The sequence below is a fragment of the Nerophis ophidion genome, linkage group LG02 (genome assembly GCF_033978795.1).
Source record: "Nerophis ophidion isolate RoL-2023_Sa linkage group LG02, RoL_Noph_v1.0, whole genome shotgun sequence".
NCBI classification, from domain to species: Eukaryota; Metazoa; Chordata; class Actinopteri; order Syngnathiformes; family Syngnathidae; genus Nerophis; species Nerophis ophidion.
In genome coordinates, this window is record NC_084612.1 from 76,981,601 (window position 1) to 76,995,482 (window position 13,882).

The following is a 13,882-nucleotide window of genomic DNA, read 5'->3' on the forward strand; positions in this document are numbered from 1 at the left end:
GTTTGAATAAATATTTCACAAATATTCTTCGTCGGAAAAAAAGAAGCTAAAATGAAGAATTAAATTAAAATGTATTATTCTTTAAAACAACAACAAAAATTTCATTGAACATTGATTTAAATTGGAATTTAAAAGGTAAAAAGGTATATGTGTTTAAAAATCCCAAAATTACTTTTAAAGTTGTATTTTTTCTCTAAATTTGTCTTTCTGAAAGTTATAAGAAGCAAAGTAAAAAAAATAATGAATTTATTTAAACAAGTGAAGACCAAGTCTTTAAAATATTTTCTTGGATTTTCAAATTCTATTTGAGTTTTGTCTCTCTTAGAATTAAAAATGTCAAGCAAAGCGAGACCAGCTGGCTAGTAAATAAAAAAAAATAAAAAAAATAGAGGCAGCTCACTGGTAAGTGCTGCTCTTTGAGCTATTTTTAGAACAGCGACTCATCTGGTCCTTACGGGCGACCTGGTGCCCGCGGGCCCCGCGTTGGTGACCCCTGAATTAAAGCATCAGGACTCTCTAAAATGACCAGGCCAGACCCAGCGGTCCGTGGATTACTGGTCTAAAGGAGGGTCTAAAGTCCTTGTGGTTAGCGCTCCATGTTGATTGTGGATTTGAAGAGTTGTGTCACGCTGCTCAGGCTCCCAGTCCGACTTCGTCATCGACAACACGGAGGCGGGGCGGGGCGCTCTGGCGGTGACCATCGAGGGCCCGTCCAAGGTCAAGATGGACTGTCTGGAAGTCTCTGAGGGCTACAAGGTGCACTACACGCCCATGGCTCCAGGGGACTACGTCATCAGCATCAAGTACGGAGGCCATGACCACATCACTGGAAGTCCATTCAAGGCCAGAGTCTCAGGTGACAACAACTTCTACTTCTTGCCTTCCTCACACGTTATTCTACACCAGGGGTGTCCAAATGTTTCAGTCAAAACGAGTACAAAGCTGTCAGGTTCAAACACCGATGACATCTATTAAACAAGACAAGAAGCAAGGAATCAAACAGAGATAGGATTCAATTCAGCTCATGAGGAGAGCGCGTCGACCTGTAATCTTGGCCTTTCCTGATTACATGACTACAGCTGTTTTAAAGGGGGGGGGGGGCCATAAACTCCTGCCGCACTCGGTCTGAAACAGTTCAGAGAAAAGGTGCCTGGAGCGGTGTCAGGTCTGCTCCCTCTCTGTTTTGTAATCTCGGGTCATGACAAAGTCTTCCTGTGGCTGTCCAATAGATCAAAGAAACCGACACCTCCACATCGCATCCCGTCACACACAGTGGTGTTTCACAAGCCTTTTGCTTAATAAGATGAAGGACAGCTTTTAGTCTTCTCCCAGGGCATCCTGAACTCATGGGGAAACAAGTTGTGTGATAAATTATATGCAGTTATTCTTACAAATGCCCAATAGAAAACGGTTTGTCCGTCCTTTTAAAAATGGCCTGAAATTTGACCGGCGAGATGCCACCGGTTCAAGAAAGCATCGCACCGGGCTTTCAAATTCATCTTAAAAACCGGGTGGTCTCTGAATGCTACATATTTGCTGGAAAATGTGAGTAAATCAAATCAGACTCAAAATACATTGAATTAATAGCACAGAATATACTTATATGACACGATCCAAACAACCTTCCCTGGTCATGGTGAAAAAAATAAATAAATAATAAAAAAAAAGCAACCAACATGAACCGCTCACGAACGTTGTGGATATTATGAAACATGTTCAAACACCTTAAAAGAATGGTAAATGACATACATTTAAATCCATTAAAGTGCATGACGGGAAAAATACAAAACCCTCTCCACACTTATCCATTTTTGGTGCTTTTCAGTTTCTGATTATAAAATTTTAAGAATGTTGTCACGGAAGTAAACAAGGTAGGAGTCAAACTTTCACATTCTGTTAATATCCAATGATATTGCTGATATATCCCTCATTAATTATACATCCATTATATATCCATATTATTAAACAAATATAATTATATTGATTATATATCCATTGTATTAATTATATATCCATTATATTGATTGATTATATATCTCCATCTTATTAATTATACATCCATTATATTGATTAAATAGCCATTACATTAATTATATGTGGCAATCGGCGTCAAGAGTGGCGCTTTCCTTCGTTTTCAGCAGACTGCATTGTTGGTAAAGTGTAAAATGTGTTTGTATCATAGTTGTAAATATCATTGTGCTACGAATGAGTTGATCCATGACGTCCTTTCCAACGTGTCCTCCTTCAGGTCCTCCACTGGTGAACGTGACCAGCGCCAGCGTGTCGTCCACGCTGACCGTGGAAGCGCCCGTCGGGGCCCCCGGCCGAAGCCCCGCCCCCACGCCGGCCGCCTCGGACGCCAGCAAGGTGGTGAGCAGAGGCCTCGGACTCAGCAAGGCCTTCGTGGGACAGAAGAGCAGCTTCTCCGTGGACTGCAGCAAGGCCGGTAAGCCAGACTCCGCCCCCTCGGCGCCGCGTCGGGTTTCAAACCTTTTCCCGCCCCCCTCCCCAGGCAAGAACATGCTGGTGGTGGGCGTCCACGGCCCCGAGGTTCCCTGCGAGGAGGTTCTGATCAAGCACCTGGGAGAGCTGCAGTACAACGTGGGCTACGTGCTGCGGGAGCGCGGAGACTACGTGTTGGTGGTCAAGTGGGGCGAGGACCACATCCCCGGGTCGCCCTTCCATGTCACCGTCCCATGATGCTCAGCTCTTTGCGGGCCACACTAAATTATTGGCTGTTTTTTGTTTCTTTTTTAGTAGCATGGTCAAACTTTTAGATATGTCTCCTCAATATGGAACAAATGGGTCTTTTTTTTGTTTTGTTTTTTTGTTTTAAATCTCACCCATATTGGTAAAAGTAGATAAATATTGCTGCAAGAAGTAGCATCTCTAAATGTTTCCAAAACTTATAAACTGGAATTCAAGAGTGTTTACGAGCCAAACTGCGCACAGTAGGTCTGGGTTCATTTTTCCCTCATTCCTTACTTGATACAAGTGAGAAAGAGATGATACGGTATTATCTTCTCTCACAGATGCTGCCCGCTGGTCGTTTTGAGCAAACTGCAGCCAGTCCTGGAGTTCCTCATGCGTTCAGTGGAACGCAGGATTCTCACAGGAATGAGGCAAAAACACAACCTGACCTCCTTTATGTGGACGTGAGAACAAGCGAGTGCCTCATGCGTCCAGCAGGGGTACACTTGGTTTCGACCCGATATCAATATTGTTTTGTTTTGTTTGGATTGCTTAATACTCGACTGACTTTGTGATGATGTCATAATTTGCTCATCTAATCACAGTGAAAAAGGACAAAAATAGGCAAATCCATTTCTGATGAACATTTATGGACAATGTACAATATCAACAAGACAATTACAATTATCTTGTATCAATTGTCACTCAAAAACTTTAGCTTTCTGTCCTCCAGGACTTACTGAGTTTGGAAAACTAACTTAATCTTTTATTAATTTTTTTTTTAACAAATAGAACCATAAAAAGTCGATTTTGGTCCCACTAGTATTGGTCTAATACGGATACCTCCATGTATTAGGATATTTGAATAGACTCGCCTACCGCTATTCAAACCTTCCAGCAGGGGGCAGTACACTACCCGGGAAGTGACGTTCGCGGCACTTGCTCGTTCTCTCATCCTCCAAATCAAATAAGCAATGATTGAACTGGGAACTCGGACTGGACTTCCATGTGGACTACTGATAGCCGGCAGTGAATCCTTTACTTTATCGGGGTCCACTTCAGCTTCTCTCTGGTCGCAAACAATGATTTGAACATTCAATTGTGGCGTTTCCCACGCTGGCCTGCACAGTGAAGGCATCTCCCTGGTCTACTCGGAAGCTTTCTTGTCACATATAATATGATTTTTTTTTTTTCTATGTGAGGGGAAAACATTTTGTATTCTGAACTGGATGTTTTAAAAGTGAATCAACCGCTATGTTAATGTACATTTGATAATTAAAATGAAGTGAAATGAAGGAGACTGGCCTCTGCTGTGCTTCTTTACCTTTTATTGATACATGTGTGTGTATATATAATATATATATATATATATACACACGTATATATATATAACATATATTTATGTATATATGTATATGTATATATATAATATATATACATGTGTATATGTATGTTGGATACGTGTGCGTGTTTACCTTTTATTGATACGTGTGTATATATGTGCGCTTGTTTACCTTTTATTGATGTGTGTGTTTACATGTGTGCTTGTTTACCTTTTATTGATACGTGTGTATATGTGTGCTTGTTTACCTTTTATTGATACGTGTGTATATGTGTGCTTGTTTACCTTTTATTGATACGTGTGTATATGTGTGCTTGTTTACCTTTTATTGATGTGTGTGTTTACATGTGTGCTTGTTTACCTTTTATTGGTGTGTGTGTGTGTGTGTGTGTGTGTGTGTGTGTGTGTGTGTGTGTGTGTGTGTGTGTGTGTGTGTGTGTGTGTGTGTGTGTGTGTGTGTAAATGTTTGCTTGTTTACCTTTACTGATACATGTGTGTATATGTGTGCTTGGATGTGTGTGTGCTTGTTTACCTTTTATTGATATGTGTGTGTGTGTGTATATATTTGTTGTTTACCTTTTATTGATAAGTGTGTATATGTGTGCGTGTTTACCTTTTAATGATGTGTGTGTGTGCACTTGTTTACCTTTTATTGATACATGTGTGTACGTGTGCGTGTTTACCTTTTATTGATATGTGTATATGTATAATATGTGCTTGTTTATACCTTTTATTGATGTGTGTGTGTGTGTGCACTTGTTTACCTTTTATTGGTACCTGTGTGTGTGTATGGGTGCTTGTTTACCTTTTATTGATGTGTGTGTGTGTGTGCACTTGTTTACCTTTTATTGGTACCTGTGTTGTGTGTATGGGTGCTTGTTTACCTTCATTAACACGTGTGCATATTATATATACAAAAAGTGACACTAATGTTTACACAGAATCAAAACAGTACGTTTTTTATTTTTGTGTTTTAATGAACATCAAACATACATTTATAATTCACTGAACAATCAAGGCACTTTCAACAACAAGGAAAGAAAACAAACGCAAATACAGAGAGTATTAAATAATAAATAATATTAATAAAATGTGGGGGGCGGGGGGGGGGTGGAAAGGGCTATCTAAATCACTTTAAATGTTTTTTTAACAGAAATCAATTTAAGAGCTTTTGTACTCTTAATCATCCTCCAGGATTTTTGTAATGTTAAAGCATTAAGCCAATTACAAAATGTAGGCCTTACTTTCATAAATGGACATTTATGTAGAAACATGTTTAGCTGGAACTTAATAATGTTGACAAACATTTCTATGTTACAGTACTTTATAATGTTGACACATTTTATAATAATGTAGACAAACATTTATGTTACAGTACTTTATAATAATGTTGAAAAAAACTTTATAATAACGTTGACAAACATTTTATAATAAAGTTGACAAACATTTATATGTTACAGTACTTTATAATAATGTTGAAAAAAACTTTATAATAATGTTGACAAACATTATTATAATAATGTTGACAAACATTTTATAATAAAGTTGACAAACATTTATATGTTACAGTACTTTATAATAATGTTGAAAAAAACTTTATAATAATGTTGACAAACATTATTATAATAATGTTGACAAACATTTTATAATAATCTTGACAAACATTTATGTTTTAGGAATCAAACAGTAAGTTAGTCAGCTGTATGGATGTGTAAACCACTTCTTGTGGGCGTGTCGCCCCGCCCTCACAAGCTTCTGCTATTGGTTGTTTTTGGACCAATCACGCGCTCCCAATCTACACCTTGGTAAAGTGTGGGAGTTTGGCAGACAACCGGAAGTGACTTCTCTTCTCGCACCTTCCATCAGCGGCTGGCAAAGCGACAAGAAGAAGAAGAAGAGCGGCGTCATAATCTCTACTTCCTCCAGCAGGTGACTCACTTCTCTCTTGCTTGTCTATGACTCACTTTTTGTAGTCTGCACGCTAACAATGGACAACACAATTACAAGTGCATTGTTTTCACCTGATGGACGAAACCACGTGATGGACGGTGGACGCGGCAACGATCTTTGTTCTTGTTGTCCTCTCGCCAACACTTTAGTGTATCTAATACAGCGGCAACGATCTTTGTTAATGTCCTCTCGCCGACACTTTAGTGTATCTATTACTGCGGCAACGATCTTTGTTAATGTCCTCTCGCCAACACTTTAGTGTATCTATTACTGCGGCAACGATCTTTGTTGTTGTTGTTGTCCTGTCTCCAACATTTTGGTGTATCTAATACCTCGGAAACAATCTTTGTTAATGTCCTCTCGCCAACACTTTAGTGTATCTAATACTGCGGCAACAATCTTTGTTGTTGTTGTCCTGTCTCCAACAGTTTGGTGTATCTAATACCTCGGAAACAATATTTGTTAATGTCCTCCCGCCAACACTTTAGTGTATCTAATACCGCGGCAACGATCTTTGTTGTTGTTGTCCTCCCGCCAACACTGTGGTGTATCTAATACTGCGGCAACGATCTTTGTTAATGTCCTCTTGCCAACACTTTAGTGTATCTATTACTGCGGCAACGATCTTTGTTGTTGTTGTTGTCCTGTCTCCAACAGTTTGGAGTATCTAATACCTCGGAAACAATCTTTGTTAATGTCCTCCCGCCAACACTTTAGTGTATCTAATACCGCGGCAACGATCTTTGTTAATGTCCTCTTGCCAACACTTTAGTGTATCTATTACTGCGGCAACGATCTTTGTTGTTGTTGTTGTCCTGTCTCCAACATTTTGGTGTATCTAATACCTCGGAAACAATCTTTGTTAATGTCCTCTCGCCAACACTTTAGTGTATCTAATACTGCGGCAACAATCTTTGTTGTTGTTGTCCTGTCTCCAACAGTTTGCTGTATCTAATACCACGGCAACGATCTTTGTTTTTGTCCTCTCGCCAACACTTTAGTGTATCTACAAACCCCGTTTCCATATGAGTTGGGAAATTGTGTTGGATGTAAATATAAACAGAATACAATGATTTGCAAATCCTTTTCAAGCCATATTCAGTTGAATATGCTACAAAGACAACATATTTGATGTTCAAACTGATAAACATTTTTTTTTTCTGCAAATAATCGTCAACTTTAGAATTTGATGCCAGCAACACGTGACAAAGAAGTTGGGAAAGGTGGCAATAATTACTGATAAAGTTGAAGAATGCTCATCAAACGCTTATTTGGAACAACCCACAGGTGTGCAGGCTAATTGGGAACAGGTGGGTGCCATGATTGGGTATAAAAGCATCTTCCATGAAATGCTAAGTTTTTCACAAACAAGGTTGAGGCGAGGGTCACCACATTGTAAGCAAATTGTCAAACAGTTCTAGAACAAAATTTCTCAACGAGCTATTGCAAGGAATTTAGGGATTTTACCATCCACGGTCCGTAAAATCATCAAAAAGTTCAGAGAATCTGGAGAAATTACTGCACGCACGCGATGATATTACGGACTTTTGATCCCTCCGGCGGTACTGCATCAAAAACCGACATCAGTGTGTAAAGGATATCACCACATGGGCTCAGGAACACTTCAATAAACCACTGTCAGTAACTACAGTTGGTTGCTACATCTGTAAGGCTGGGCCCGAGCTCACCTAAGATGGACTGATGCAAAGTGGAAAAGTGTTCTGTGGTCTGACGAGTCCACATTTCAAATTATATTTGGAAACAGAGAACGTGGTGTCCTTCAGAACAAAGAGGAAAATAACCATTCGGATTGTTATAGGCGCAAAGTTGAAAAGCCAGCATGTGTGATGGTATGGGGGTGTATTAGTGCCCAAGGCATGGGTAACTTACACATCTGTGAAGACACCATTAATGCTGAAAGGTACATACAAGTTTTGGAACAACATATGCTGCCATCCAAGCAACTTTATTATGGACGCCCCTGCTTATTTCAGCAAGACTAGTGTTACAACAGCGTGGCTTCGTAAAAAAAGAGTGCAAGTACTTTCCTGGCCCGCCTGCAGTCCAGACCTGTCTCCCATGGAAAATGTGTGGCGCATTATGAAGCGTAAAATACGACAGCGGAGACCCTGGACTGTTGAAGGACTGAAGTTCTACATAAAACAAGAATGGTAAATAATTCCACTTTCAAAGCTTCAACAATTAGTTTCTTTAGTTCCCAAATGTTTATTGAGTGTTGTTAAAAGAAAAGGTGATGTAACACAGTGGTGAACATGCCCTTTCCCAACTACTTTGGCACGTGTTGCAGCCATGAAATTCTAGGTTAATTATTATTTGCAAAAAATAAATAAAGTTTATCAGTTTGAACATCAAATATGTTGTCTTTGTAGCATATTCAACTGAATATGGCTTGAAAAGGATTTGCAAATCATTGTATTCTGTTTATATTTACATAAATAATAAATGATAAATGGGTTGTACTTGTATAGCGCTTTTCTACCTTCAAGGTACTCAAAGCGCTTTGACACTACTTCCACATTTACCCATTCACACACTGATGGAGGAAGCTGCCATGCAAGGCGCTAACCAGCACCCATCAGGAGCAAGGGTGAAGTGTCTTGCTCAGGACACAACGGACGTGACGAGGTTGGTACTATGTGGGGATTGAACCAGGGACCCTCGGGTTGCGCACGGCCACTCTCCCACTTCGCCACGGCGTCCCTAAACTAACAAAATTTCCCAACTCATATGGAAACGGGGTCTGTAATTCAAATTAGCCAAGATACTAATCCCACTAGAGTGGCGTTACTCCGGTGGTACTCAAACATTTGTCACCAAGTACCACCCCAGAAAAAACTCGGTTCTCTGAGTGTCGCCATAATGACCAACATTAAAATACAGCAGATTTAAATGGGTAATAAATAGTAATTTTCCTGTTTGTTGAGTTATGTTGAACTGTTGACTTTGTTTTGCTCAAACAGCTGTTTAATTGTTTGAACTTGTTCAGATATTGTGTTGATATTGTCACACTGACCACAGATCAGTGGAGAACTTTACATTTAGTACGAATGATTGGTACCATCTCACTCATGGATGATTGCTAACAACTATTTAAGCTGGAGGCTGTAACATGTTGCTTCAAACAGACTGAGGGTAGATTAATGGATTACTAAAACAGGCGACTGCTGCAGACATGATAATGATGTACGTGAGTGTGTGTGTGTGTGTGTGTGTAGGTGTGTGTGTGTGTGTGTGTGTGTGTGCTGAGTAGAAATTCCGACTTGCTGAGCCGCTTCTAAGCAAACAGGTGTGCTGCAGGTTGTGTGTGTGTTTGCATACGTGTTGTATGTAAATATATCTTGAACTGCCTATGCCGGGGGTCGGGAACCTTTTTGGCTGAGAGAGCCATGAAAGCCAAATATTTTAAAAAGTATTTCAATGTGAGCCATATCATTATTTTTTTTTAACACTGAATACAACTAAATACGTACATTTATAAGTAAGACCAATATTTTTAGAGTATATTAAGTCTTGCATCTTTTAATAACAGTGTTGTTTTCAAGCAAACCAATAATTAATAAAATACTCGTTGAACAGGTGCGGTAGAAAACGGATGGATGGATTAAAATGCATGAGAATGTTTTGTATTTTGAATGTGTTATTTTTAACACTGTGATTACCAGCAGAATTATTCATTACTTATCTTGTTAAGCAATGTCAGCTAAGATTTATCTGAGAGCCAAATGCAGTCATCAAAAGAGCCAAATCCGGCTCTAGAGCCATAGGTTCCCTACCCCTGGCCTACGCCAACAACATGCTGCACATATATTCAGTCTGCACTACGGTCCTTCACCGACATGTTAGACCTCTTTATTCAAAAGAGAAAATAACCTTTCTATACCCAAACCTGACTGAAGATAGTTAAGCATGTATTGGATGAAAAGATGGACGGCTGGAACTTTATTATATAATATTATTATTATTATATATTTATTGTTGTTGCACTTAAAATGTACAACAAAATGACATCTTCAGTGCAAGCACGTCCAAGATCAGACACACAGTTGCAGGGTGAGCAGAACAGGATCACTCATCGAGTCGCCACGTGGGCAGCGCCCTGTAAAAAAGGTAGAAGAAATACATATATATATATATATATATATATATATATATATATATATATATATATATATATAGTGCGTTTGCCTCACAATACGAAGGTCCTGCAGTCCTGGGTTCAATCCCAGGCTGAGGATCTTTCTGTGTGGAGTTTGCATGTTCTCCCCGTGAATGCGTGGGTTCTCTCCGGGTACTCCGGCTTCCTCGCACTTCCAAAGACATGCACCTGGGGATAGGTTGATTGGCAACACTAAATTGGCCCTAGTGTGTGAATGTTGTCTGTCTATCTGTGTTGACCCTGTGATGAGGTGGCGACTTGTCCAGGGTGTACAACGCCTTCCGTCTGATTGTAGCTGAGATAGGCGCCAGCGCCCCCCGCGACCCCAAAAGGGAATAAGCGGTAGAAAATGGACATATATATATATATATATATATATATATATATATATATATATATATATATATATATATATACAGTATATATATATATATATGTATATATATATAAAACATACAGAAGTAGCTAAAAATCTAGAGATGGCACTAATTTTCAAAATCTGATATAGGTACAAACAAAACATTTGCTAAAAAGCTAACTTGTGTGTGTGAGAGAGATGTATATATGTGTGTGTGTGTGTGTAAATATATATGTGTATATATATCTGTGTGTGTGTATGTATGTGTGAATAATAAATCTATATATATATATATATATATATATACTGTATATATATATACACACCATATTTCATTGAATTGCCGCAGGGGCGCTAATTAATTTAAAACCTCTTCTCACTCCTGCGCTTACCAAAGGCATGCGGTAAAAGTAAGCATGCGCTAATTATTTTAAAACCCCTTCTCCCTCCTGCACTTACCAAAGGCATGCAGTAAACATTTGAGTGTGATGTAAGCTTGGACCTTAAATCCTACTGAATAGCTCTTAATCTTCCCTTTATGCGAGTTCAAATTACCGGTATTGAAATCCGCCTCCTTCATTTTGAAAACGATGACAGAGGAAGTGTTTTTAGTGACATCAGGAGTTTGACCAGGCGGTAATACTAAGCATGTGCTAATTATTTTGCGAAGCGAGTTTGATCCGGCAGTAATTCAAGGCAGGCGCATACTATATGCCCTGGGCAATTCAAGGAAATATGAAATAAATATATATATATATATATATATATATATATATATATATATATATATATATATATATACACGTGTATGTATGTGTGCACTCTTCTTCCCCCAAGAGTCCGCTGTGTGTCCAGCAACAACCGGTCCGTCAGGACAGGCAGGTTCCCATGAACCCAAGATCTTGTCAATTTTGTGGAGAGGAAAGTTGATCAGTTCTTTTGTTTAGATTTTGCTAAAATAAAGTACAAGAAAGTTCAGACAAGACAAAGTGTCGGCCTTGGATGAGTGCCAGGGAGAAAGTAGTAGGTATAAATGTATAAAAGTGGCGTTGTGGACTAGTTAATTCATCAGCATGCTGATTGAAATCATGACCAGACCAACACTGGGAAGTAAAAAGAGTGAGGAATGTTTGTGTCGGCTGACTGACCGACTGCATAGATTAGATCTTACATTCCTGTCCAGACATGTCTGCCACCCCGGGTCTCCTAACTGGCAGCTTTGTTTGCTTTAAGATGTACTTTGCTGCATGTTTTGTTATGACCAGACTCAACCTTCATGTGCACTAAACCAGTGGGGGGTTGGTAGAAAGTTACTTCTGGATCGAAATTATGGCCAAAACTCCACAAACACACAAAAATGTTTTTACTCACGCTCAACGATTCGCGGATAAAATAACAATTCCTTCAATTAAAACAACGATTCACAAGTCAAAAAAAATGTTTTCTTCAAGTAAAACGATTCAAAAGTCAAAGATAATTGTTTTCATTAAAACGATTCCTAAGTCATATAACAATTTTCTTCAATTAAAACAATGATTCGCAAGTAAAAAAATATTTTTCTTCATTTAAAACGACGATTCACAAGTCAATATTTTTTTTAAATTCAAACGATTCACAAGTCAAATAAGAATTTCTTCAATTAAAACAATTCAAAAGTTTTAAAAAATGTTTTTTTTTTCATTCAAAACGATTCAAAAGTCAAAAAAATTATTCTTCAATTAAAACGACTCACAAGTCAAAAATAATTGTTTTCATTAAAACGATTCCCAAGTCATATAACAATTTTCTTCAATTAAAACGATTCGCAAGTAAAAAAAATGTTTTCTTCATTTAAAACAACGATTCACAAAGTCAAAAAATCATTTTTTTCATTCAAACAATTCACAAGTCAAATAACGACTATCTTCAATTAAAACAACGATTCACAAGTAAAAAAAAATATTTTTCTTCATTTAAAACGATTCACAAGTCAAATAACAATTTCTTCAATTAAAACAATTCAAAAGTTAAAAAAAAAAGTTTTTTTTTCAATCAAAACGATTCAAAAGTCAAAACAATTATTCTTCAATTAAACGACTCACAAGTCAAAAATAATTGTTTTCATTAAAACGATTCCCAAGTCATATAACAATTTTCTTCAATTAAAACGATTCGCAAGTAAAAAAATATTTTTCTTCATTTAAAACAACGATTCACAAAGTCAGACAATCATTTTTTTCATTCAAACGATTCACAAGTCAAATAACGACTATCTTCAATTAAAACGATTCACAAGTAAAAAAAAATATTTTTCTTCATTTAAAACAACGATTCACAAAGTCAAACAATCATTTTTTTCATTCAAACGATTCACAAGACAAATAACGACTATCTTCAATTAAAACGATTGACAGGTAAAAAAAAAAATATTTTTCTTCATTTAAAACGATTCACAAGTCAAATAACAATTTCTTCAATTAAAACAATTCAAAAGTTAAAGTTTTTTTCAATCAAAACGATTCAAAAGTCAAAAAAATTGTTCTTCAATTAAAACGATTCACAAGTCCAAAACAATTTTCTTTAAATAAAATGATTCACAGGTGGGTGCCCCAAAAGTTTGAAATTGAAGTTTTTTTTTTATACTTCAAAATCATTTTTGTACTTGCAGAAAATTGTTTAAATCCTTGCGAATGGTTTTTCTAATTGAAGAAAATGTGTTTTATACCTGAAAATAGGTATTGGCATTGGAAAATATTTTTTTTAACTTGCAAATAGTTTTTTTTACTTGCCAGAACTTGTTTTTATACCTGCAAATTGTTTTTGTAATTGCCAAAAATGTTTTTTTTTAACTTGCGAATAATTTTGTTCCTTGCAGACAATTATTTTAATACTTGCGACTCGTTTTCCAAATAAAAGAAAATTGCTTTTATACTTGAAAATAGTTTTTGTAATTGAGAAAAAAAAGGGTTTTTTAACTTGCGGATCTTTTTTTTACTGGCCAAAAATTGTTTTTTTTACTTGCCAAAAATATTTTTTATACCTTTTTTAAATTGTTTTTGTAATTGCAATAATTTTTGATTTAACTTGCGAATCATTTTATAACTCGCGTAAAAATATTTTAGTACTTGCGAACCGTTTTTTAAATTGAAGAAAATAGTTTGTATACTTATAGTTTTTGTAATTGACTTTTTTTTTTACTTTCTAATTGTTTTGTAATTGCCAAAAATGTTTTTTTTAACTTGCGAATCATTTTGTTCTTGCGAATCGTTTTCCTAATTAAAGAAAATTGCTTTTATACTTGAAAATAGTTTTTGTAATTGAGAAAAAAAAGTTTTTTTTAACTTGCGGATCGTTTTTTACTGGCCAAAAATTTTTTTACTTGCCA

The 13,882-nt window shown here is 37.1% G+C and overlaps 2 protein-coding genes and 1 long non-coding RNA gene across 6 annotated transcripts in view; 2 read left to right on the top strand and 1 right to left on the bottom strand.

Moving 5' to 3' along the window:
• flnbl (filamin B, like) overlaps positions 1 to 3,986 on the top strand; it is a 105,245-nt gene extending 101,259 nt beyond the window's left edge. For both annotated transcript variants that reach the window (XM_061891820.1, XM_061891829.1), the window contains exons 47-49: positions 638 to 856; positions 2,249 to 2,446; positions 2,513 to 3,986. In XM_061891820.1, the coding sequence (XP_061747804.1) occupies positions 638 to 856; positions 2,249 to 2,446; positions 2,513 to 2,700 (605 nt within the window). In that variant the 3' untranslated portion in view covers positions 2,701 to 3,986. The remainder of the gene's footprint in view (positions 1 to 637; positions 857 to 2,248; positions 2,447 to 2,512) is intronic.
• The window catches only part of LOC133546085 (uncharacterized), a 424,415-nt gene that overhangs the window by 398,438 nt on the left and 12,095 nt on the right, over positions 1 to 13,882 (bottom strand). The window lies entirely within an intron of this gene.
• Positions 5,834 to 13,882, top strand: part of dnase1l4.1 (deoxyribonuclease 1 like 4, tandem duplicate 1) — a 45,666-nt gene continuing 37,617 nt past the window's right edge. For all 3 annotated transcript variants that reach the window (XR_009804979.1, XM_061891887.1, XM_061891897.1), the window contains exon 1: positions 5,834 to 5,962. The gene's annotated coding sequence lies outside the window, so the exon portion shown is untranslated. The remainder of the gene's footprint in view (positions 5,963 to 13,882) is intronic.